Below are 23,141 nucleotides of genomic sequence, written 5' to 3' on the forward strand. Positions count from 1 at the left end.
GAATTGTTGTATAAAATCAATATTACATTTGCAGACTTCCTTTATAATCATTAAAAAGCTGTCACTCGTCTCAGTTCATCGCAATCTCATAAACTTCCCTTATAATCAATGAAGTTGTTTAGACTGCACAATGAATCTCTTATTTACATCGTGTTTGTACTTTGTTTGTTATAATGAGAGGATTCACGAGCTTGCATAACTCAGCACTGAACAAACTCCAGCGTTTTGAGCGGTGAGTGGATTTTAACTTAAACGCCTCTGATTGGCCATTATGTCTCAAGAAATCAACAGATATGTCTGTGATTGGCTACATTGCTCAACGCTGCAAAAACACATTCTCTCATTACGCTCTTCAGAGTGCAAACACAAATTTGCACTGGCGCATTTGCAAAATCTGTTTGGCCAATATGCTGTTATTAGATTCAACTGAGGGTGCACCCCCATAGAACCGGGCCTGATCAGGTCAGTCGCACCGGTGCTCCTAAATACTTTTCACAGTCACATGTAGGGCTGGGACGGTTACAGCATTACCGCAATACCGCGGTCACGTGACTCCAACCGCGGGTCTGAGCTCGTCACCGTCATCACCGCAAAAAAAACAAAAAAAACCTTGGCCTGCACATGTGTGCACGTTGTGTCTAATGACATGGATTCATTGATTCTAAAGACATGGATTATGTCTAATGATATTGTGGCTTACATGGATTCAAGGTTTTCTAAACAAAACTTATCATCAAAAGATGGAGTAAATCCGACCTTTCGCGAGTTGGGGAGCGCAATGTTCCATGACGCATAATAACATTCCATTCGTATTAGAGATGCAACCGCATCACAAAACTCATCATCTGTCCGCCATCCACCCGCACCAACGTTTTTGATCAATTTTCGAAACCGCATCCGCGGCGCTGACTGTTTTAAGGTCTATGAGCAATGCGAGGCGCTGCTGTCGCGAGGCTAGAAAGCTCTTGGCTGTTCTAGAAAGAACACTGATCCAATGCAGCAAAGATATTTAAAGGCTAAAGTCCCTAGTATATTGGCTATAGGGGTGGCACGATCCGCTTTTTTTGCCTCCGATACCTGGGACTCAGTATTGGCCGATACCGATCCGATCCAATACTAAAATAATAATTAAAAAAACAGTGCCAAATTACCTAATAAACTGTATCTGTATGCCTCACTGTGGGGAAGAGACTGGGATTATTCTTTTGTTAAAGGCATCAAAGCTTGACTTAAACATTATTTTCCTTACTTTGTAAAACAATACAGAGAAAATATATACTATTGAATTAAAATACATTTATTTTAAAATTTTAAGTGCAACTTTTTAATGAAGCAGCAACATATGATACATAGATTGGACAGAACAACTAAGGCTATCAATAAACTGCCATTGCGCAAAAGAATTGTTATATGAAAGGCTCCAATTCATAGTGAAACGAAACCTTATGCGCATCCCGTGCGCAGAATGATGCGCTCGAAGCAACATGGAGTCACGGTGCGCAGCGCCTCGCATTGAAAAGTTCAAAGCACAAAAGTAAGATATACATATATTTCTTTATTTATTCATTAGTTTGAGCCTTTTAACAGTTTTAAATTTCAGTTAATGTGCGTGTGAAGAGCAATTATATCGCTCTCTACTCCAGTGTTGTGATCACTGAGGAGTTGTGTTGTGATCTAACAGACACCCGGTTGAAAGTAACATGTGAAACTCCAGCACGTTAAAGTCCTTTTATGCAAACCATAGACCTTTATCTACAGATCTACAGTATAATAATAGGAACATTGACTCATCTTGGAGAGAGTTTCATCGTGTTGACTGTTTTACCCGAGCGCGACGCGCTGTTTGAGTGCTGAGAATGACTGACAGCCGCCGCGGAGGGAAGCACTAAGGTGAAGATTAATTTAACGATTTAAATCTGTACCTCACATTAAACTATATGTAATGGCTTCAGAAATCTTGGAATACAGTACACGAAAACATTATAGTGCTTTATAATGTTTTTGTGCCTTTTGTGTTGTATAACAATAACATACGTAGGCTATACAATATCGGATCGGATTTGGATGGTCTCGTCTGGCGATACCCGATCAGGCAAATATTGATGGTATCGGAGCAATACCGATACTGAGTATCGGATCGGCGCACCCCTAATTGGCTATGTTGTATCCCCAGAATATCAGCAGTGAACTCCTTCTCCGATCGGCGCCCAGGGATCTTATTTCTTAATTCCAGGCAATTAGTTAATGAAACAGTGATAAAATTAAGGCACAATTTATACAAAACGAAATTTAATTTAAAGAAAGGCTTTCTACAAAACAAAACTGGCTATTTAAAGCGGTTTACCGCCATACCGCGGGAAAATCTTGCTTTTCAACCGCGGTTAGAAAAAATCCATACCGCCCCAGCCCTAGTCACATGCATTAATTTTCAAATGCAAATGCGACTGATTTGGTTGCACTGTAGAGCCCGGATTAGGCTAATCATAGTCTGGGGCTTGTGTTCAATTATGACAAAGGTCAGGTGTTTGTAGGGGACACTTTCACATACTTCAGTAAGTTGACAAGGAGTCGTGCAAAGCTCTGCATCATGCTGATCTCCAGGTTGGGGATGGTGACCAGCTCGTACAGAAGCTTGATGAAGAGCACATGGTCCTCCTTGCTGAACTTCCTCCCGTACAGCCGAAGGTACCTATCAAGGGGCAGAGATCATGTCATACGAGTGGAAAACAGAGAACAGGACAGGAAAAGCATGATTCACAAAACAAAAACTTGCATATTCTCTAGAGTACAGTACATAATCTACAGAAGACACACTATTTCAAAAACAAATAATTACTTCATTTTAAGTTCAATCTTAAAGCAACACCAAGGAAATTTTCCTCTGCGGTCACCCTACAGGTTGGAAGCGGAATTGTCCATTACCGCTGTGGAAAATAATTTAGCCTACCGCAGCCTACTGTCGCACGCGCACGCTCGCCGTTTATCCAGCACCGGCTTTGGAATCAACAATGGCCACAGACAAGGTAGAGTATGATGCATGATTTTATGAAAGACATCACAAAGGAAGAAAAACTATGTATGCCGTAAAGCAGTCGAATATGTTGTAGTTCTTTTTGTGCTCCGGTTACTACCCGAAACCCAAAGTTACATAGTGCCAGTAAAAGCGATACAGACCCCGTCAGGCTATGGCAGACGTGTCATTTAACCTATTGTAAGTCGATGTACCATCACAAGGGTCTTGGAAATATATTATGAAGGTTGAAAAACTACATAGTGTTACTTTAAAATCATCACAATAAAGCAGTGATAAACAACCAAATATGAAAGTGAACATCCACCACACCACAACAACACATTACAGGGAACGTTCAGAAAGCATTGGGGGGGCTTTTGTTTGGGAGGGAAGCACATATGGCCATCAGTTATCTGTTGGAGCAATTCTGACCTTATCACTAACCATGTAAGCACGAAGACATGATCAAGAGAAAAAAAGAGTGAGTCTGAATAAAGCTGAGTCAGGCTAGCGTGGCAAAAAATTATCGAAACAGGTCATCAAAATAGATTATATAAGAGAGCCTTTGAAAACACTCAACTAAATGATAAAAGCTCTTAATTTTTCCCACACAAACATACATAACCATTAAAAAATTGAGATCTTTAGAAAAACATGTAATGTAAGTCTCATACTCAAATACAAAAATTCAATAATATTAGTAATAATGTGAAATATTATTTAAAATAATATTCTATTGTAATAAACTTTAAAAAGCATTTTATTCCTGTGGTGGCAAAGCTGAATTTTCAGCAGCCTACTCCAGTCTTCAGTGTCACATGATCCTTCAGAAATCATTCTAATGTGTTGATTTCTAATTATTACCAATGTCAAATACAGTTGGGTGTATATTAATATTAACAATGCATATATCGGTCCCTCAAGTTTTTCGGAATACAACGCTGAATTGCGCTGAATACAACGCAAAATCAACAAAACGTCGCATAAGTCGCAAAAAGTCGCAAAGTCTCTCACATAATTCGCATTTTTTTGCGATCCTGCATAATTCCTAATTTAACAGCAAAATAATCACAAAATTTCACACAAAAAAGACCTCACAAAACATTAAATTATAATCACCCAATTGAAATATCTCTAGTTAATTAAAGTTTCAATGCATTTTTACGTGGGTACAGATGTTGCGTACGCGTGATGTCTGTGTGCGGTCTGTCAGAAACATGGCGAAAGAAAATGCGTCTCTCCTGCCCTCTCACATTTGCGCCCAGGTTTTCATTGGGCAGTATGGCAAACTTATTAACGCGTTTAACATGATTGAATGACATAACAAAAAATAAGATATGCTCGATGGTACTAAAAAGAATTATTAAAAGCGTAGTATACCGTGAAAGAGAACTAATTTCAGCCAGTCGAGTGACAGTCTGTCTCTGACTGCAAGTGTGTGTGTGTGTGTGTGTGAGTGTGACTGACTGAATGACTGACTGCGTGTCACCGCCTGTCGGCCTAGTTAGAATATTGAATATTGAATAGAATATTGAATTCTCTTTATAGCGCTTGAACAAATACACATAGCTACAATTACTTCAAAATATTCATCTTGGCAAGTATTTACGTAAAACAATCAGTAATAACTGATTGGGAGGTTTGTTATTACTGTAGTAGGTCTTAAAGTGACAGTAACCTAATTTACCTGCTGTTGTTAATGTTAATCAAGCAACAACAAAAGGCTACAGCACAATTAAAAAAAAGAATTTGACTAGACCAAATAAACAAGCTTTATGCATTTTGTTTGTGATTTGTGGCATGTATGACCATTGTGCATCTGACATAATACTATTATGGTAAATGTGATGTCCTAATTATAAAATATAAAAATCGGAAAAAAAATCACACATTTCTGGAAATTACCACCACAAAATCAGTCATTTTGATCGCAAAAATCATATAAAGAAATCGTGAAATCCTGGAGGGACTGATATATAGGCCTAACAGACAACATTTTCGCCTTCTGCTCGCTGTGCACTCAAAAACGATCATGGGCTCAATGCTGAATCACTTAGCGAATCAATCTAAATGAAGCAGAGGAGTCATCGGTCAGAATCAAACACGGACCACTCAATTATTCACTGAATCGGGTCGAATGACTCACTAAACTGTAGATTATATCCACTTAAACAACATGCCAGCCCTCACTGCAAATACAAAACCCTTTAGGAAACACTTTTTCGCGGCCTTGAATTTAATCAGATGATGAGGTAAGATGCCAAATGGATACGAAATTAGGTTTGTAAACATATTGCCCATTTAAGCAGAGATACTCTCTCAAGTATTTTGTATAATACACAGTACAGGGACTCTACAGCAGTCAGTGTAGGAGCAAAGCCACTATAGTAATACACTTATACGTGTGATCATACACTAATCATACGAAGGGTCCCATTTAAATGTTATGCAGCATGCACATGAAATACTTTAAGTGTCATTAAATATATAATGACAACACAGATGAACAATTCATTACAATTTATTTAATTAATTTATTTCATTATGATATCGTCAAAAATGAAACATAAAATGTAATCATGCGGAATTTTAATAGAACAATATAGGCTACCCTTTATCTGACCTTTAAAGAGGGTCTTAATTTAACCATAAAATAAGGTTTCCATATCCTTCTGTCTGTTGTTCAACACCGTGCAAATTGACCATGAATCACTTCCAATTGTTAATAAGAAACATATTAAATTGATCGAAATGAATAAGGCAAACCATAAAGGCATGAAATAATATGCAGTCAGATAAAGTGTCTTTTTAAAGACTCCATATGCAACCACTAGTTGCAGTGATGCATGTGGCAGCTGCTTATCCAGCACTAATGTTAGCCTCCGTTAGCTGATTAGCTTAGAAATGAGCTTACAACAGTCCCACATTTCCTGGCCTTTTTACCGATTGAAGCCACTCTGACAAACTAGACCAACGAAATATTACGCTCGATATTATGAAAGGTCATTATGGAGTGCTAGCAGATGGATATGTGATGTTTGCGTATAAGCAAGGACAGCTGAGTGACTCAGGTAGCGCTTAGCATTTAGCTCGCAGGCTAACGGCTACAAGCTACCTGAGTCACTCAGCTGTCCCTGCTGTTTATTAACCGACCAGTTTCAATTGTCACATCAAAGCATTTTTTTGAGTCTTGAGAATATACTCACGTGGATAGTTTCCGGGTCCAAAATAAAACTCCTGGCCATAACTCACGGAACTGGACAGCCCGACCCAAGTTCCCTTTAATCTGGGCCAAAATGTCATTGGATTCGCGGTCTAGTTTATCTGCGTACGGGAGAAGTTTGTTGTAGACGATCTCTTTCTGAGGGACAAAACCTAATATCTCGGCCTGCTCCTTTTTCATATTACGATTCCCAAAATAAATATCCTCTTCTGACGTGTCCGGCTTATTTCCTTCCCCTCTTGACAGAAGTTCCCTTGACAAATCTTTGTTTTATTCACACAATCCGATACTTTCGCATAAGTGCCGTTATTCTGGAGCGGGATTCAGATCAAAACTTGTTACTTCGACAGATCTGTCTTTCTGACCTCTTGTGTTAAACACATTAGCTTCAGTCACCTACATAGAGAAGTCTCCCCTCACTCTCTTGACACATATTACGAGTCACACGGACAGACACACACTCACAATAAACACACGCTCAACCTCACATACATAACACACCAGCGGGTACAACAATGAGCCATGGGCGGCGCGCCCCCTACTGGTGTTCAGTTGCACATTCAGCAATCACAACACGGTCGTTGAAAAAGTTCAAAAGCGTGACATGAAATTAAGGGATAGAAAGATTTGTGAAGTTGTTCTAAACATGTAATAGTTTCTTTCTTCTATTAAACACAAAATAAGAAATGTTAAAGAATGTTGGTAATCGAACAGTTGAAGGTAGCCATTGACTTCCATCGTAGGCCTATAAGAAACATGGAAGTGAACCATCAACTGTCTGGTTAAAAACATTCTTTAAAATGTCTTCTTTTGTGTTCACAAGAAAAAAAAAACTCATACAGGTTTGGAACAACATGAGGGTGAGTAAATGACAAAATTTTCATTTTCAAGTGCTTTCAATCACGTTTTGATTAATGATTTCTTTTAAATTTGGAAATGTATCAGAATATTCTGTTAGTAAGTGTCTCTTACCTCAGCTGTTCTGCCAACAAAACCTGAAAATAGTATTTTTTTTAAATATCTGTATATATATATATACATTTATAATAAAAAAATCTAATTGTAATTTTTTTCCACATAGTATTAATGTTTTTTATATAAATTTTATAGCTGCATTTATATTTTAAGAAGGGGGGTTATAGTAGACTATTTTGAGTCTTCGATATCAGAACTTTTTTGCAGTTTTTACATTACCTTATAGTGTATAGACTATGTATGACGAATAACTAAAGTCTTTGAGATCGTCACTGTAGTTCATCTCAAAAATGATCTCTTTTCTTGATCTGTTTCTAAAATAAACGTCCTTTTACCAAAGAAATTCTTTGAACATATACGCATGACACAAGCTTTGTTTGTATACTGGTCCCTTCACTTTGTTTAAACGGTTTATCCAGGGCAATGATACTAACGAGATAACTTAAATCCGCTTTGGTTTTTTCCTTGTGCACTGACCCAGTGCACTACTATTCACTTGACCTAGTGTCATGGCAGATGAAGGGAAGAGTGTTTTGTGCATTCACCCTTCAGCAGCTCTTTCTTAATTTGATCAAGCATTTGATTGAGCGCTCAGTTGTAGAGATGTGTGCTTTTCAGTATCACAATTTAATTCCATTAGTTTCATTTGGTGTTCAGCTCTCAAGTGATTTACAGTTTCTCACAGATATTTAATCTCGATGGAGATCTCCAGTCAATGAAAAATGAGCATATACATGGCAGAGAAACAGATTCCTCAAGGTCATTTATTTACCTATCAACCAAACTCTATACAGAAATTCCAGCTAATCAGATGCAATGACATTTTAGCATTCAGCCAATGAGGTCCTTTGCCCGGAGGGTTTTTGCATTCCAGGTAAAGCAGATTTGTACGGCCCGATCATGGTTGTTGTTAATGAGATTCTGGATTAACAGGCCCACTTGCAAGTCTCTAAAATATGGTGCTGTGTCCGATGTAACAGAGAATACAGCACCTGAAATGACCAGTAATTGATTGCATATCAAAAAACAGAATAATCATATGCTAATTTTTTCAGATCCCTCCAAGCTTCTAAAGTCACTCATAACTTGCTTGCATGTATACAAAATGTATGTTCATGGTATGAGCAAAAGTGTTGATAAAAATTATTCGCAACAATGGCTATTACTAGCATATAATGGCTGTGTGCTTAAATCCGAGTTGTTTTCAGATGTAGAAATGTCCTCAATCCTCAGTCTGACAGACAGGAAGCGGCTCCTTGGCCATACAACATGTTTAGCCTTGACTTTGATTGGATCATGTGACTTTTAAATCCCGCTTGACCCAACCAATTCAAAGCCTTCCCTCCCGGTGTTCCAACTGTACTCTTGTGGACTTACATGGCAGAGCTCATTTGTTTTTTGTAACTACTTTTTAGTTTGTGCCATTGATCATTTGCATTCCTAATATAAAAACAGGGATCGATAGAAGGAAGCTTGACACGATTTAGCTGTTGAGATTTTGGTGAAATTAAAATTACAACTTATTTATTTTAGAACAATTGGAAATGTATTTTTGTTCATGTGAACCAAGGTTTTAAACAGATGTCAAATTGAATAATAAAAAAATAATAATGCAAAGGTCTACTACACACTTACTTGTGGAACAACAGTGCCCTCTGCTGGTCTTTGTGTACGAATATCTGAAGGTTTTTTTTGTTCATTGAGTAGATACTATGACTAAATAGCAAATGAATGTATTTGAGAACAAGAACTCCAAGTTGGAAATTAAGATTACCACAATACAACATTTAGTTAAACAATTTAAACAAACAGGTCACTTCTACTCAAGGGCATTTTATTCTTTCCAAACTATGTTTGTAGCACATATTGCCCGTGGAAAATCACAGAGTGCCTGGTGACATGATGTAAAAACAGGAAAGATTTTGTTTTAAACTTTTGCATTCCAATGCTAAATTTTGCGTTTGCTTGCAACACTGCGTTCACTCGATGAAGTTTCTCAAAGTAGTGGAATATAATTTTTCTTCCCATTTCATTCCTTTTCATTATGTCAATTTAGAGGACCCGTAGAAAACAAACTAGTGTAACTATTCATTTTAAATGAAAAGTGATTTAAGATGGCATATTAAGCAACAGACAAAGTATTTATTATCTACATAATACAGTGTTTATTTGCAGCAATATTTATTTATAATCACAAATATATCTTTAAAATGCAGACTAGCATCTGTCTTTATATAAACTGTACATGAAGGCAAGGCACTATACAACGCAGAATAGAAAGACATTTTCTCTTATTCCACAATTTCATTCAATCCTGTTTGAAGAGACACACACTGTATAGATTTACAAACAATCTCCCATGTACACACATATAGGGTTCTCAAGTTCAATCATCTGTCTGGAAGGTTAAACATCTTGGAAGTAATTTACGAGAGCAGATATGAACGTACTTGCATAAAGTGCCCTTTTGAGCTTTCTTACATTCAGATAATAACTAAAAGGCTTTTTTTGAATTTATTGGGGGTTTATGTAAAGCTGAGGGCTGCCTTGTGCATGTTGGACCAGGAATGACCATATGGACAGAGCAATGCAGAAAAATAAAAACGGGAGGAAAACAAGCTGGAAGCACTCAAAACAAAAAAATTCACAGATAAAAACAAAAATGGATAAAATGAGAAAGAAATGTGCTACAAGAGGCTGGTAAACCCTTGCCAATCTCAGTCTTTTCTTCTTCCTTCAGCTCCATTTCACTTTCCTGTGTGGTTTGACAGGTAGATATTCACTTGCGCTTGTCTCTTCTTGACCAAAAGGAATGAGAAGGTCTTCACTTGCAGATTCAATCCCAATCAGCAATTCCAGTGCAGTCAGATTTCCTCTAAAACAATCCTTTGGCTTTCTTCACATTCACTTGCTTCCATCCTGGCAGTGCCTCATATTCACTTCTTGTCATCTCCAATGCTTTCTGTAGAGAACATATACACATATATACAATTAGGGATAAGAATTTAATAAAAACACGCAGATGACATACAAGTGTTAAATCACACTCAGGATTCTGAAATGCTGAAAAATGGATGAATAATCACACACACACACACACACACAACAGCTGTAGGACATTGGTTACTGCCATTCACCAATCCAAAAATTGAAACATCCATTCGAGTAAAAATTATTTAAAGTAGGAATGCACCGTTTATTAACACCATATTTGTGATCAGCTGATATTAAAATAAGGTATCAGTCAATGTTGAATATTTAATTGTTCATACTCATTTCAGAAAGAATATCAAATTTTTATACAGTACGTTATGAAACCCCCCAGATTCACATGCAGCATTTAAAATAATTTAATTATTTATTTAGACAAAATAGTATAGATTAGCCATTTACTGGTAATTGGCCATAACATAGTAAAATGAATAAGCTAGTAATTATTTTTATCAGTGCATGTGAAAACTGGAGAACATACTGTATACAGTCTGGTGTCAGTAAGATTTTTGTAATGTTTTTGAAAGAAGTCAGTTATGCTCACCAAGCACCAAGGCTGCATTTATTTGAGAGAGAAAAAAATATATCATTTTTTTTTTCTCTCTCAAAAGTGCTGTCAAATTGATTAATCATGATTAATTGCATTAACAAAAAATAATTGCATTACTGCAGCAATGCGGCGTGGCATGGAGTCGATCAGTCTGTGGCACTGCTCAGGTGTTATGAGAGCCCAGGTTGCTCTGATAGTGGCCTTCAGCTCTTCTGCATTGTTGGGTCTGGCGTATCGCATATTCCTCTTCACAATATCCCAAAGATTTTCTATAGGGTTAAGGTAAGGCGAGCTTGCTGGCCAATTAAGAACAGGGATACCATGGTCCTTAAACCAGGTACTGGTAGCTTGGGCACTGTGTGCAGGTGCAAAGTCCTGTTGGAAAATGAAATCTGCATCTCCATAAAGTTGGTCAGCAGCAGGAAGCATGAAGTGCTCTAAAACTTCCTGGTAGACGGCTGCGTTACCTTGGACCTCAAAAAACACAGTGGACCAACACCAGCAGATGACATGGCACCCCTAACCATCACTGACTGTGGAAACTTTACACTGGACTTCAAGCAACGTGGATTCTGTGCCTCTCCTCTCTTCCTCCAGACTCTGGTACCTTGATTTCCAAAGGAAATGCAAAATTTACTTTCATCAGAGAACATAACTTTGGACCACTCAGCAGCAGTCCAGTCCTTTTTGTCTTTAGCCCAGGCGAGACGCTTCTGACGCTGTTTCTTGTTCAAGAGTGGCTTGACACAAGGAATGCGACAGCTAAAACCCATGTCTTGCATACGTCTGTGTGTGGTGGTTCTTGAAGCACTGACTCCTGCTGCAGTCCACTCTATGTGAATCTCCCCAACATTTTTGAATGGGATTTGTTTCACAATCCTCTCCAGGGTGCGGTTATCCCCATTGCTTTTACACTTTTTTCTACCACACCTTTTCCTTCCCTTCGCCTCTCTATTAATGTGCTTGGACACAGAGCTCTGTGAACAGCCAGCCTCTTTAGCAATGACCTTTTGTGTTTTGCCCTCCTTGTGCAAGATGTCAATGGTCGTCTTTTGGACAGCTGTCAAGTAAGCAGTCTTCCCCATGATTGTGTAGCCTACAGCAGAGTTTCTCAACCCTGCTCCTGAAGGAACCCCAACACTGCACGTTTCCTTTGTCTCCCTATTCAAACACGCCTGATTCAACTCATCAGCTCATTATCACAAATATCCCCATGTGATAATGAGCTGATGAGTTGAATCAGGTGAGTTTGATTAGGGAGACACTAGGACACTTAGGGAGATTAGAAAACGTGCAGTGTTAGGGGTCATTTAAAGGCCTTTGCAGGTGTTTTGAGTTAATTAGCTGATTAGAGTGTGGCACCAGGTGTCTTCAATATTGAACCTTTTCACAATATTCAAATTTTCTGAGATACTGATTTTGGGGTTTTCATTAGTTGTCAGTTATAATCATCAAATTTAAAAGGAATGAACACTTGAAATATATCAGTCTGTGTGTAATGAATGAATATAATATCCAAATTTCACTTTTTGAATGGAATTACTGAAATAAATCAACTTTTTGATGATATTGTAATTATATGACCAGCACCTGTATACTTGTTCATGAAGTTTGGAAATGAAAAACACGTTATATTCAGGTGTGCTGAATTATTAGGCACGTTTTATTTTAAAGATAAAATCATCCAAAAAAGAGATTTAACTCAGACTGAAAAGTCAAAAATTATTAAATGCCCATGAGAAGGATGCAATACTAGTTAAGGCATGAACATTGGACAGTGAAATGCTCATTGGGTCAGACAAATACAGGTGGTGAAGAAAAGATACATGTTAACTGCAAAAGAATTAAGAATTAAGGAGAAGAATTAAGTGTGAAACCATCAGGAACCCTTTAGTCTCCAGCGCCACCATTTTCCAGAACTGCAACCTACCTGGAGTCTCCAGAAGTGCAAGGTGTCAGGATCTCAGAGACTTAGGTTAGATAAAGTATCCTAAAAAAACGACCCCCTCTTAATAAGAATCACAAGCTGAAGTGTATGAAGTGGTTTTTATAGGCTTTATAGACAGACAGATTGAGAGTGACTCTTGGACCAGCACCACATCCTCTCGTACCACTGTTTGAAGAATTCATCTTCCAGAATCTGGCAGTAATCTGGCACTTAATTCTTCACCTTAATTCTTTTGCAGTTAACATGTGTCTTTTCTCCACCTGTATTTGTCTGACCCAATGAGCATTCCACTGTCCAATGGTCATGCCTTAACTGCAATTTCTAATATTGCTTTAGTATTTTATCCTTCTCATGAGCATTTAATAATTTTAAGAGTTAACAAAGAATTTTTTTTTTTCCTTTTTGGCTTATTTTATCTGTAAAAGAAAACGGGCCTAATAATTCTGCACACCTGAATATAAGGTATTTTTCATTTCCAGCCGTCATGAACAATTATACATCACATATAAATGATTAAATACAAAATTAATTGTAGTTAAGATTAACGTGGTTAGGAATTGGCAAAATGTGCCTGGCGAGATTGCTACAATAAAATGTGGCGAGATTTCCCGTAGAGTGAAAAGCTGTCTCGCGATATCGCCATGACGGAGCGTGAGGGTGAAACAAACATAAGACATTCCACAGCTACACTCACATTCACCTCAACTGTCGTTTTGCTGTTTTCATAAAAAAATAAAAAACATTATAAACTAATGTAAAAGTCTGCTCTGCTCATCCAGCACGAGAAGCCGTCAGTGCAGTAAGAATCAGTCACTGACCCACATCAAGATATTAGGTCTGGGAACTCAATCCGAGGGGCGGGATAAATGGTTGTCTTTCAAATTCCCTCTGCACGCAATAGGATAGCGCTACAATCAAACAGAGCAACGAACGGTTGTGGCGCTTGAGTCCCATGCGCTTTCCCACCAGCAGAACTAGTTGATATATTAAACTTTTGCTGTATCCGGTCGGCAAAACTCCGAACACATCTTCCTTTTTTAACTATGACTTAAGTGCCGTTCTTTGTGCTTTTCTCAAAGAAAAGCTTAACTCCAAGTCCTCCAAAGTCACGGCCAAAGCCGATTCAAAAGGCCGCAGTTCACCAGCAGCAGCGGTCATCATCTTTGTTTTCTAGTAGCAGGGAATTAACACGGAACAGTCACAACTCTGCCATCATTATGTTAAGCCCGCCAACTCTATACACGATGTGATTGGCCTGACTAGAGTTTGGTTTTTCCAGCTCGAAAGCCAATGTTGCTACACTATACTGGCTGCAAAATACATTTTGGTGCCGCTAGGGTGCGTCTAGATTTCTTGGCTACGCGATCACGAATTTAACAGTGAAAGTAAAATATTGCATAATATTGTTTTCTTTCAAGGCATTTGATAATTCATACTCATTAAGTAGACCTAATATGACATGCATTAGAAGATTATTAGTTAAATGTTAAAACATTTCAAAATGCACCTGCAGAAAATTTTTCCAATCATGAATTTTGTCATTGAGGATTTCTGAGAAAAATTGTCTCGTCTCGTTCTCGTGAACCCAATCTCGTGTCTCGTCTCGTGAGATAAGTGTCTCGTCACACCCATATATATAAATAATAGTATATTTTAATAAAATATAATTTATTCCTGTGATGGCAAAGCTGAATTTTCACCATCATTACTCCAGTCTTCAATGTCACATGATCCTTCAGGAATTATTCTAATACGATGATTTGGTGCTCAAGAAACATTTCTTATCACAGTTGAAAATAGTTGTGCTACTGAATAGTTTTGTGGAAACAGTGATAAATCTTTTCAGAATTGTTTGATGAATTGAAAGTAAAAAAAAAAGGAAAAAAAAGATTTGAAATAGAATTGTTTTGTAACATTATAAATGTATTTACTGTCTCTTTTAATCAATTTACTGCATCCTTCCTGAAAAAAAGTATTAATTTCTTTTTAAAAAAAACACTTTTGAACCATAGTGTACATTAACACCCATAAAATATTTACCAGTTACACTATAAATCTTAATTAAAGTGATGCCTATCAGTGTGAGAACTATCAGTGGTGAACGGTGACCAACACACAGCTAGATAAGGATGTGATACACAAGCACATGGTGATGCAGTTCACACAGTGAGGATGCGGCATTAGTGGGAGAAAAAAACAAAACAGTGTTCCTCATGAAACAAAACTCACCTTCCCAGAAGCCCCTACACCCTGCCATGTGAAGGGAAAAATTAACCTCAGTCAGATGCAAGACTACACCAGCATAAAGGGGAAAAGCAGAAAGATGCAGGGAGAGACAGGTTAAGAGAGGCAGCTTAAAGACGACAGTAGGGGCAGAAAGAGAAATATGAAATCAATGAAGGGAAAAATGGAAAAATAAAACTAGATAGAACTGAAAAGACAGAACATATAAGCAAACAAAGGGCAAACAGATTTTACAGAACATATACAGTTCAGTAATATCAGTGTCCAATGTCTGAAAATCGTACAATTCTGTAATGTGTCCAGAACGATAACATTAGGCTTATTTGCACAACTTAGAAAATAACAAATTAACCTTAAACACTACCGTAATAATCAACTGAGTGAAACCTCAGTGTTAATGTGAATTTTCTCACCTCAAAGTCCTCATCTGATAGGTAGATCTCAAGACGTAGAGGGTCAACACCTTCTGGTAGGGGACGGGCTTGTATATCCGCCAATGGGTAAATGGTCTTGCAGAGTCTAGTCAAGACGTCTTCAACAAGAATGATCTGATTACATACTTCAGCCTCCTATAAATAACACAACATAAAGATGATAATTATTGATGAGAGAATTGGTGTTCCCCATGACACCAGCAGCTAAAGTATCTTAAAGGGTAAATTCACATAAAAATTAAATTCTGTCATTTTTTACTCACCCTCATGTCATTCTAAATCCGTAAGACTTTAGTTCGTCTTCAGGACACAAATTAAGATATTTGTAATGAAATCTGAGAGATTTCTGTCCCTCCATTGACAGACTATGCAACTACCACTTTGCCGCTTCAAAAAGTTCATAAAGAGATTGTAAAAACAAATCCCATATGAATTGAGCGATTTAGTCTGAAGTAAAATTTTCTGAAGAGACATGATCGCTTTATATGATGAACAGATTTAATTTAGGCCTTTAATCACAAATAAACTTTCATAAACTCACACATTAGATACGGTAAATGAAAGCGCAAGCATTTTCGCTTGATGTGTGAGAACCAATGAGGTTTATTCTCGTGAAACGCAGCACGTGTGAGTTTTTAAAAGAACCAATGAGGTTTGTTCTCACGTGTCAAGCAGGTTCAGTTGAGCTTCTGTTTATGTTCGCTGATCACTGTTTATATGTGAATAAAAGCCTAAATTAAAGAACAAAAGATCTAAGTTCAATGGGTTTGTAAAGACATGAGGGTGGGTAAATGTCAGTATGATGACAGTGATACTCACCTGTAGGCGAGTACTACTAACAGTGTAATAAAGTCCTTGCAGATATTGTGTTCATTGAACCATATTATTATAACTCCAAAAGAAAGAAGAAAAGAAAACTTTGCATGTGCATTTAACTTTCTCTCTCACCTTCTCTGTGATCTCAGCGATGTCCTCTCTGTGTTCCCAGCTGGGAAACATGTTAGTGAAGGTAAGGGGCTCAAGCCCCGCGTGGATCAGGTATGACTTGGGAGTTTTTTTCTCATTTTTTTCTAAAAACACAAAAGTAAAACCAATCTTGTTATTGCGACAGGTAACTAGAGAATTTAAAATCACTATGTAACAGAAGTAGCAGGAGACAATCTCTTTCTTATTGAGACCTACTTCATACTTTACTTTATTTGTCCCTTTTAAGGGAAATTTGTTTTGGCCAATACAGATGAAGCTGCATAATACACACATCATTAACTATCACAGTCGTGTCCTTTGGCTTGGCTACAAGACTGTTAGTGTTAAACTCTAGTGCAAAGGAACAAAAAATGTTTTATAGAGGTTGTATCTGAACTTTGGGGTATGAACACATCAACCAGATGGAAGTGGTTCGAATTCTGGATAAAGCACATGAGAAGGGTCCAGAGTCATTTTCCTTGCCTGTTTGAAAATAATTTAGTTGAATATAGACTCAACATGGGGGGTAAACCCCCAGACCAACCAACTTCATTCCTGTATGCACCAAACGGTTCAATTGAGATCTAAGGGTAACTGTCAGATTACCAAACCAGGCCACTATACGTTACAGTAAGATGGATTCTATACAGGCATGATAATACAGCAACATGACCCTCTGAGCAACTTCAAAAGTCTGAGCCTCCGTAAAAAGTAAATTTTTTGTTGCACCATTCCACAAAGATTATCCACATGCACCTCCAATGAAAGTTTATCATCAATAAGTATTTGTACGAAGGAACCTGTCCAATAGGCTCATTGTTAATCATGATAGGTGAGTGGTTGCCTACTAACTTGGGATAAAAATAATTTCCTCTGCTTTTCTAACGTTAATTACAAGACTGTGTTCTTTACTCCATGTAACAAAGTTGTCAATCTCTGTAGTATAATGTTGAATGTCCTTATCCTTATGCAGAAGACCAAGAACGGCAGTATCATCTGGAAAAACCTGAGTGAAACCGATTACTGAAGACAAAAAAAAAATCTAGGATGGGAACTTGGTTCTCTCCATTGCTTGTTGATTGAATGGAGGCTGATATGACAAGAGCTTGCAGTCAGTTGTAAGAATGTGACAGGGTTTAACCTGAATAAATGTTTAGACAAGTACAGCATACAATGTCACCAGAGAGGTTCATTTGAGAATCATATTACACAATATCACTCTTGTTTCTTTCCTAAAAAGATCATTAAAGATAAGGATGTATTTAAGTCACCTTTGCTATATTGGAGTACAGTTTCCATGGCACACTTCCTGTCGGAGTCCCATCGTATGCGAGCTGAGCCCGTGCTCTCACTGTCCTGAGGCCACCAGCCCTGCCACAGGTAAACTTCATGGTGATTATCCACCAAAAACAGGGCTAAAAGATGATCAAACAGAAGAAGCAACATCATGATACTGCCACAACCATATCTCATGATTTTTCAATGAGTGTGAAGAATTAAATTTCCTTAATACATTATGCATGTAACGAGTGTAGGAAATAGGGCTGGGACGGTATGGATTTTTTCTAACCGCGGTTGAAAAACAAGAAATTCCCACAGTATAGTGGTAAACTGCTTTTAACGTGCACACATGTGCAGGCCAATGTTTTTTTTGCAGTGATGACGGTGACGAGCTCAGACCCGCAGTAGGTATCAAATATTAAAATGCAACTGACACGAATCCAGAATAGCAAACAGTTTACAAGCAAGTTACACACCAGACAGAACTATTAACAGTGCTTAGCGAACATGAATGCATCAAAAACCTGGCTGAGTAGCTGTATACAAATCCTCTTGTAGGAAAGGCATCGAGTTGACCAAATTTGGTTCTCTGGATGGATATACAAATTCCACTGCCACAAACTCTCCTGAAGCACTGCTTAACTGGAACAGCCGAGGAGTGAAGTTGAACTTTCCCAGATCTGAGAATAGATGCAAAACGCATAAATCCAGGGTATCTGCAGAGTTTTTAAAATCAAATTTAAGACCTTTAAAGTTATTAAGACCTGCACAAATAAAAAATTTGTATGTCCATACAGAACACACCCTAACAAAAAAAATCATATACATTAGATTTAACTTAAATAGGCACACATTAAATTGCAAAACATGGTAAATGAAAGTTTAAATACTGAAGACATACAGTATATATATGTATTAAAGTTGGTTAATGTACTAATATATCAGTATATATGGATTAGATGCCGACCAATATTGGATTTAGCTGACATTATAATGTGTTTTAAGACAAAAACAAAAAAAAAGAAACCAAACAAACATTGTGCCGTTTACATTGAATTAAATGCTGGATACAGTCTATTATGTGACCAATAATATCTAGGGGGGGAAAGTATGTATAAATATCTTTAATGGTTAACTTATTTATAAACAAGCCTGAACTACAATTGTACTCTTATTTTGAAATGTTTGCTATCTCCAGCTGCTCATTCAAAAAGATGAGGGAGATAAAATATGCAATCTCACAACCATGTAAAACATATTACAATATAAACACCAAAATAAAATTGGTCATAAATCATCAACAGTAAATCATAAGCAATCGCTTGACATAAATGTGCAGTTAAATATTATTTTCACAGTTGCACAGTTTCGCAATGGTTGCGAACTCCGTGAGCCTTAATGCGCTAGAAAGCCACGCTTTTACTTTGAAACTAGCGGTAGTTTATTTTATTTTCTAAATAAAATAAAGTAAATAAAGTAAAGTAGCGACACTCACATTTATTTAAATAAATCAAAGCCTTATCGTTATTCCTGTTTTCAGACTACAATTTTAAGACCTCTGAAAATAATATTTAAGACATTTGTTGTACTATTTAATACAATCAAAGACTTTTTAATGACTTTGAATTTGATCAAACGGAATTTCAAGTGCCTCTATTATGCTATTTCTACAATAGCATTACATGCATTCAAGGTATGAAAAAAAAAAACTTTCATTTCCTCATAATATACATTGCAAATCACCTATTTTCTCAAAGAGTCTGAAAACAGTTCGTTCTAAGATTCGGTCTCTCTAAACCCCTCCTTTCCGAGAGCTTCATCTGCTCTGATTGGTCAGATTGCCCTGTCTGCTGGGATTGGTCTAAAACTTACAGCCAGTGTCAGAAATGAACCCATGAAGACCATAGGCTGGTATTATGCAACTGTGTTACACTATTATGTAGGTATAAAGGAAGTGATATGGAATTGCTAGTTGTTCGTTTTGGCAGTTCAGAATCTATCCTTTCTTTTAGGAGACACTCAGCCCACAGTAAATGCACCCTCATTATGCAATTATAATGGGATTTTGGCAATATTGTGATTACACCATCTCATGCAAATGCAATACTTCGATCAAACTAATGTGATTAAGCTCATAATAGTAGTAACCATAAATCGCAATAAACTGTGGCGTATGCCGATTTTAAAGTGCAATAAACAGGCATGTAAACACCTTAATCGCCTATCTGAGAGTGGTATAAAAATACGTTAACTTATAAGCCAATAATAAGAACAATTAAAATTGGATGTGAACTGGAGTGAAGAGTTCTGCTTTTGTCATGTAAATATCTTACTGCGATTAATACCCTACTCTGATTACTAGAAATAAACGCATTAATTGTGCACATGTAAACGTAGTTGTGGTGAGCAGGATGAGGCCAAGGGATGCGAGAGAACGGTGCGAGGCCGGTGTCGTGAGTGATAATGAACGTCACCTGTGAGACGCACCAGTCTCACATCTCTCACGGAGCATAAAAGGAGGAGCGACAACGCTGAAGATTGAGAGAGGAACAGGCCTGATTTTAAGTTGCGTTTTGTTTCTATTTTGTGTGGCCAGCAGTCGTCCGTGAGGGGCTGCTGGCTTATACTTTTGTTTTTGTATGCGTTTTATTTTATTATTAAAAATTGGTGATTGTTCGCCGGTTCCCGCCTCCTCCCTCCCTGAATCTTAAACCCCGTTACAGTAGTCAACTATATTTACGTTGCACTGTTCACTACGCGATCAGCTTAGGAGACTGAATGGCTGAATAAAGTCGTTATTTTTGTTTGTTTTTGCGCACAAAAAGTATTCTCGTCGCTTCATAACATCAAGGTTGAACCACTGTAGTCACATGGATTATTTTAACAATGTCTTTACTACCTTTCTGGGCCTTAAAAGTTGCAATGACATTGCAGTCTATGGCTGGTTCAGAAACATCTCGTATTTCATCAAAAATATCTTCATTTGTGTTCCGAATATGAACGAGGGTCTTATGGGTTTGTGTACGTCATGAAGGTGAGTAATTAATGACAGGAATTTCATTTTTGGGTGAACTAACCCTTTAACTCACCCTGCAGCATGCAGTCATACGCCTTTCGATCTCTCCTTCCCAAGGCCTCCCAGAAGCCTTGTGGTTCAGCTCCCTCATCACATTCCTGGATGGACACTTTACTGCTGCTGTGAAGCCCCGCCTCCAGAGGACACCTGAAAACCAGAACGTCTATATCAGGGGTCAGCTACATTTGATATTAAGTGCCATTGGTTTGTTAGTATGAGTTGACCCACTGCTCTTTTATTTTGTTTGCAGCGGCACAGCCCACATCACGTGTGTGCATCTGAGCCTTGCAGCCGTGCCACAGGTACATGCTGGCTTTAGGGATGTTCAGGAGGATCAAAGAGGTGCGAGACCGTAGGCTGCTACAGTGGGACACCACCTCCAGCAGATGGCCCTCTATGGGTTTCTCTCCTCTCACACAGTATAAGCGCCAGTCATCTGCACATAAAGGGAAATCGGGTCAATCCATACAGGTGGTCCTCACTGCAGACCCAAAATGGGTGGAGCTTGACCTAGTCCAGCTCCACCTCTCTGGATATAAGGGGTGGGGCTTGACTTAGGGTCTATTCACACCAGGAAAGTCCGATAGTTCACTTGCTTTGGTCCGGACCAAATAAATATTTTTTTTTTTTTGTACGGTTCGCTTTCACACTGTTCTTTTTGCAAGTGAACCAAAATTTGTAAACAAAACCACACGTGTGTCGTGCCGACGCGGTGTCATTGGTTGTTGCGTTAAATCTTACCCAGATACAATAGTGCTATTTTCTGATTGGCTAACAACACCAGAGGAGACGCGCTTGATTCCTGCCGTTTTGGGCGCTGCGGCATATTAAATATATTACAAATAGTTTTTCAGCGTGAGAAATACAATGTGTGGCGGGAGAGAGTGACAAAAGACCGAAATGAGTGACTGTCACGCTCAATGCGTGACACTTGAGAGCCCTGTCACTCATTCATTCATTCATTCATTTGATTCCAATGATACACACACGACGCGCAGAAAGACGCGCAACAGTATCGCATGGCCAGACAGCGCGCCGGAATGGAATGTAGTAGGCTACAACAGATCACTTTCCCATAACGAAACTCCGACTACGGAAGCCTGTTAACTCAAAGGCGCAGTGCTTTCTTGCAATTGGGTCGGTTCATGTTCACACCGTAAACGAACCGTACCAGAGTTCGTTTGGAACCGTACCGAGACCACCTCTTCAGCTGGGTCTCGGTTCGGTTATTTGGTCCGCACCCGAGTTTGATTGCTGTATTCACACCTGCCCAAAAGGTAAACCCAAGGGGGTAAACGAACCAAACAAGGCAGGTGTGAATACACCCTTAATTAGGTTTAGGGATAAGGTTATGGTTAGGCTGGACTTTCTAGCTCCACTGATTAGGTCTAGAGAAGGGGAGCTGGATGCCATACAAGCTAGAACCGCCACTACTCCACCCATTGGCTGGGTCTCTCAGTCCATGTTCAAAATATGATTTTAATTATGTATTTTTCTTTGGATTTAACTAATCTAAAAGGGTTATGAAAAAATAATGAAAACCAAAAAAATGTGGCAAAGTTAGCAAAAGAAATTACTTTGTGTATTTTCTTCCTCCTCTTCTCTCTTTCCAGCATGAACAATCATTCCTCCATTGAAGCACTGCAGGAAACAAGGAGGCTCCTTTCCCTGTTGTACCTGGACCTGCAAAACACACACACCATGTTAAACAGACCATTTATTGTTTTTATGCTAATATTTTAGATTTTTATATTACAGCGGAACTGATAAAAAGGACACCACCGTTCAAAAGGTTTAAGGTCATTAAGATGTTTTTTTTTAAAGGGGTGGCATAATGCCCTTTTCAAAAGAAGTAAATAAGTCTCTGATGTCCCCAGAGTGTGTGTGTGTAGTTTTACCTCAAAATACCCCACAGATATTTTTATATAGCATGTTAAAATTGTCACTTTTTGAGGGTGAGCAAAAACGCACAGTTTTTGTGTCGGTCCCTTTAAATGCAAATGAGCAGCTGCTCCGCACTGAGGGCGAAGCTACAACAGCTTGTGTCCTTTTACCTCACACAGACGGGCATTGAAAATTTCAAAAACTTTTAGTTTGTGTTCAAACCGGAGTCAGACAATAATGGAGAAACTCAAGAAGAAGTGACAACATGTAGAATGCAACAGGACATTTCTGAATGGTTAGTTGATGAATTTATGTAGCTAATGTGTAATTATCTTCTAGTCATTGATTAGCACACTCTGTCATGATAATCTATAAATCGCATTACCGGGGGCAGGGTGTATGTACATTTTAGGGTCACTAACCCAGGAAGAATGTTGTGTAGTCCATACCAGCCGTTTGTTGTAGTCCTTAAAGGGATAGTTCACCCAACAATGAAAATTCGTCAGTAATTACTCACCCTCAAGTTACCTTCGTTCATCTTCGGAACACAAATTAA

The 23,141-nt window shown here is 38.2% G+C and overlaps 2 protein-coding genes across 52 annotated transcripts in view; both read right to left on the minus strand.

Moving 5' to 3' along the window:
- Positions 1-6,769, minus strand: part of psme4b (proteasome activator subunit 4b) — a 42,895-nt gene extending 36,126 nt beyond the window's left edge. The window contains exons 1-2 of one of the 2 annotated variants that reach the window (XM_077200895.1): positions 6,220-6,769; positions 2,549-2,689 (exon numbers count right to left, since the gene is read on the minus strand). In XM_077200895.1, coding sequence (XP_077057010.1) covers positions 2,549-2,689; positions 6,220-6,416 — 338 coding nt within the window. In that variant the 5' untranslated portion in view covers positions 6,417-6,769. The remainder of the gene's footprint in view (positions 1-2,548; positions 2,690-6,219) is intronic. The other variant, XM_077200894.1, reaches the window with a different exon arrangement.
- Positions 6,770-9,352: 2,583 nt separating this feature from the next.
- svila (supervillin a) overlaps positions 9,353-23,141 on the minus strand; it is a 77,861-nt gene continuing 64,072 nt past the window's right edge. For 32 of the 50 annotated variants that reach the window (XM_077200924.1, XM_077200920.1, XM_077200916.1 and 29 more), the window contains 9 exons: positions 22,279-22,384; positions 20,930-21,137; positions 20,715-20,848; positions 18,150-18,305; positions 17,616-17,759; positions 16,327-16,448; positions 15,358-15,513; positions 14,930-14,950; positions 9,353-10,173 (listed from right to left, as the gene is read on the minus strand). In XM_077200924.1, the coding sequence (XP_077057039.1) occupies positions 10,087-10,173; positions 14,930-14,950; positions 15,358-15,513; positions 16,327-16,448; positions 17,616-17,759; positions 18,150-18,305; positions 20,715-20,848; positions 20,930-21,137; positions 22,279-22,384 (1,134 nt within the window). In that variant the 3' untranslated portion in view covers positions 9,353-10,086. Of the gene's footprint in view, positions 10,174-14,929; positions 14,993-15,357; positions 15,514-16,326; positions 16,449-17,615; positions 17,760-18,149; positions 18,306-20,714; positions 20,849-20,929; positions 21,138-22,278; positions 22,385-23,141 lie in introns of all 50 variants that reach the window. The other 18 variants (XM_077200931.1, XM_077200917.1, XM_077200937.1 and 15 more) reach the window with 2 other exon arrangements.

The sequence above is a fragment of the Siphateles boraxobius genome, unplaced genomic scaffold (assembly GCF_051911475.1).
Source record: "Siphateles boraxobius isolate OS27281-9 unplaced genomic scaffold, OSU_SipBor_1 46, whole genome shotgun sequence".
Taxonomy (NCBI): Eukaryota; Metazoa; Chordata; class Actinopteri; order Cypriniformes; family Leuciscidae; genus Siphateles; species Siphateles boraxobius.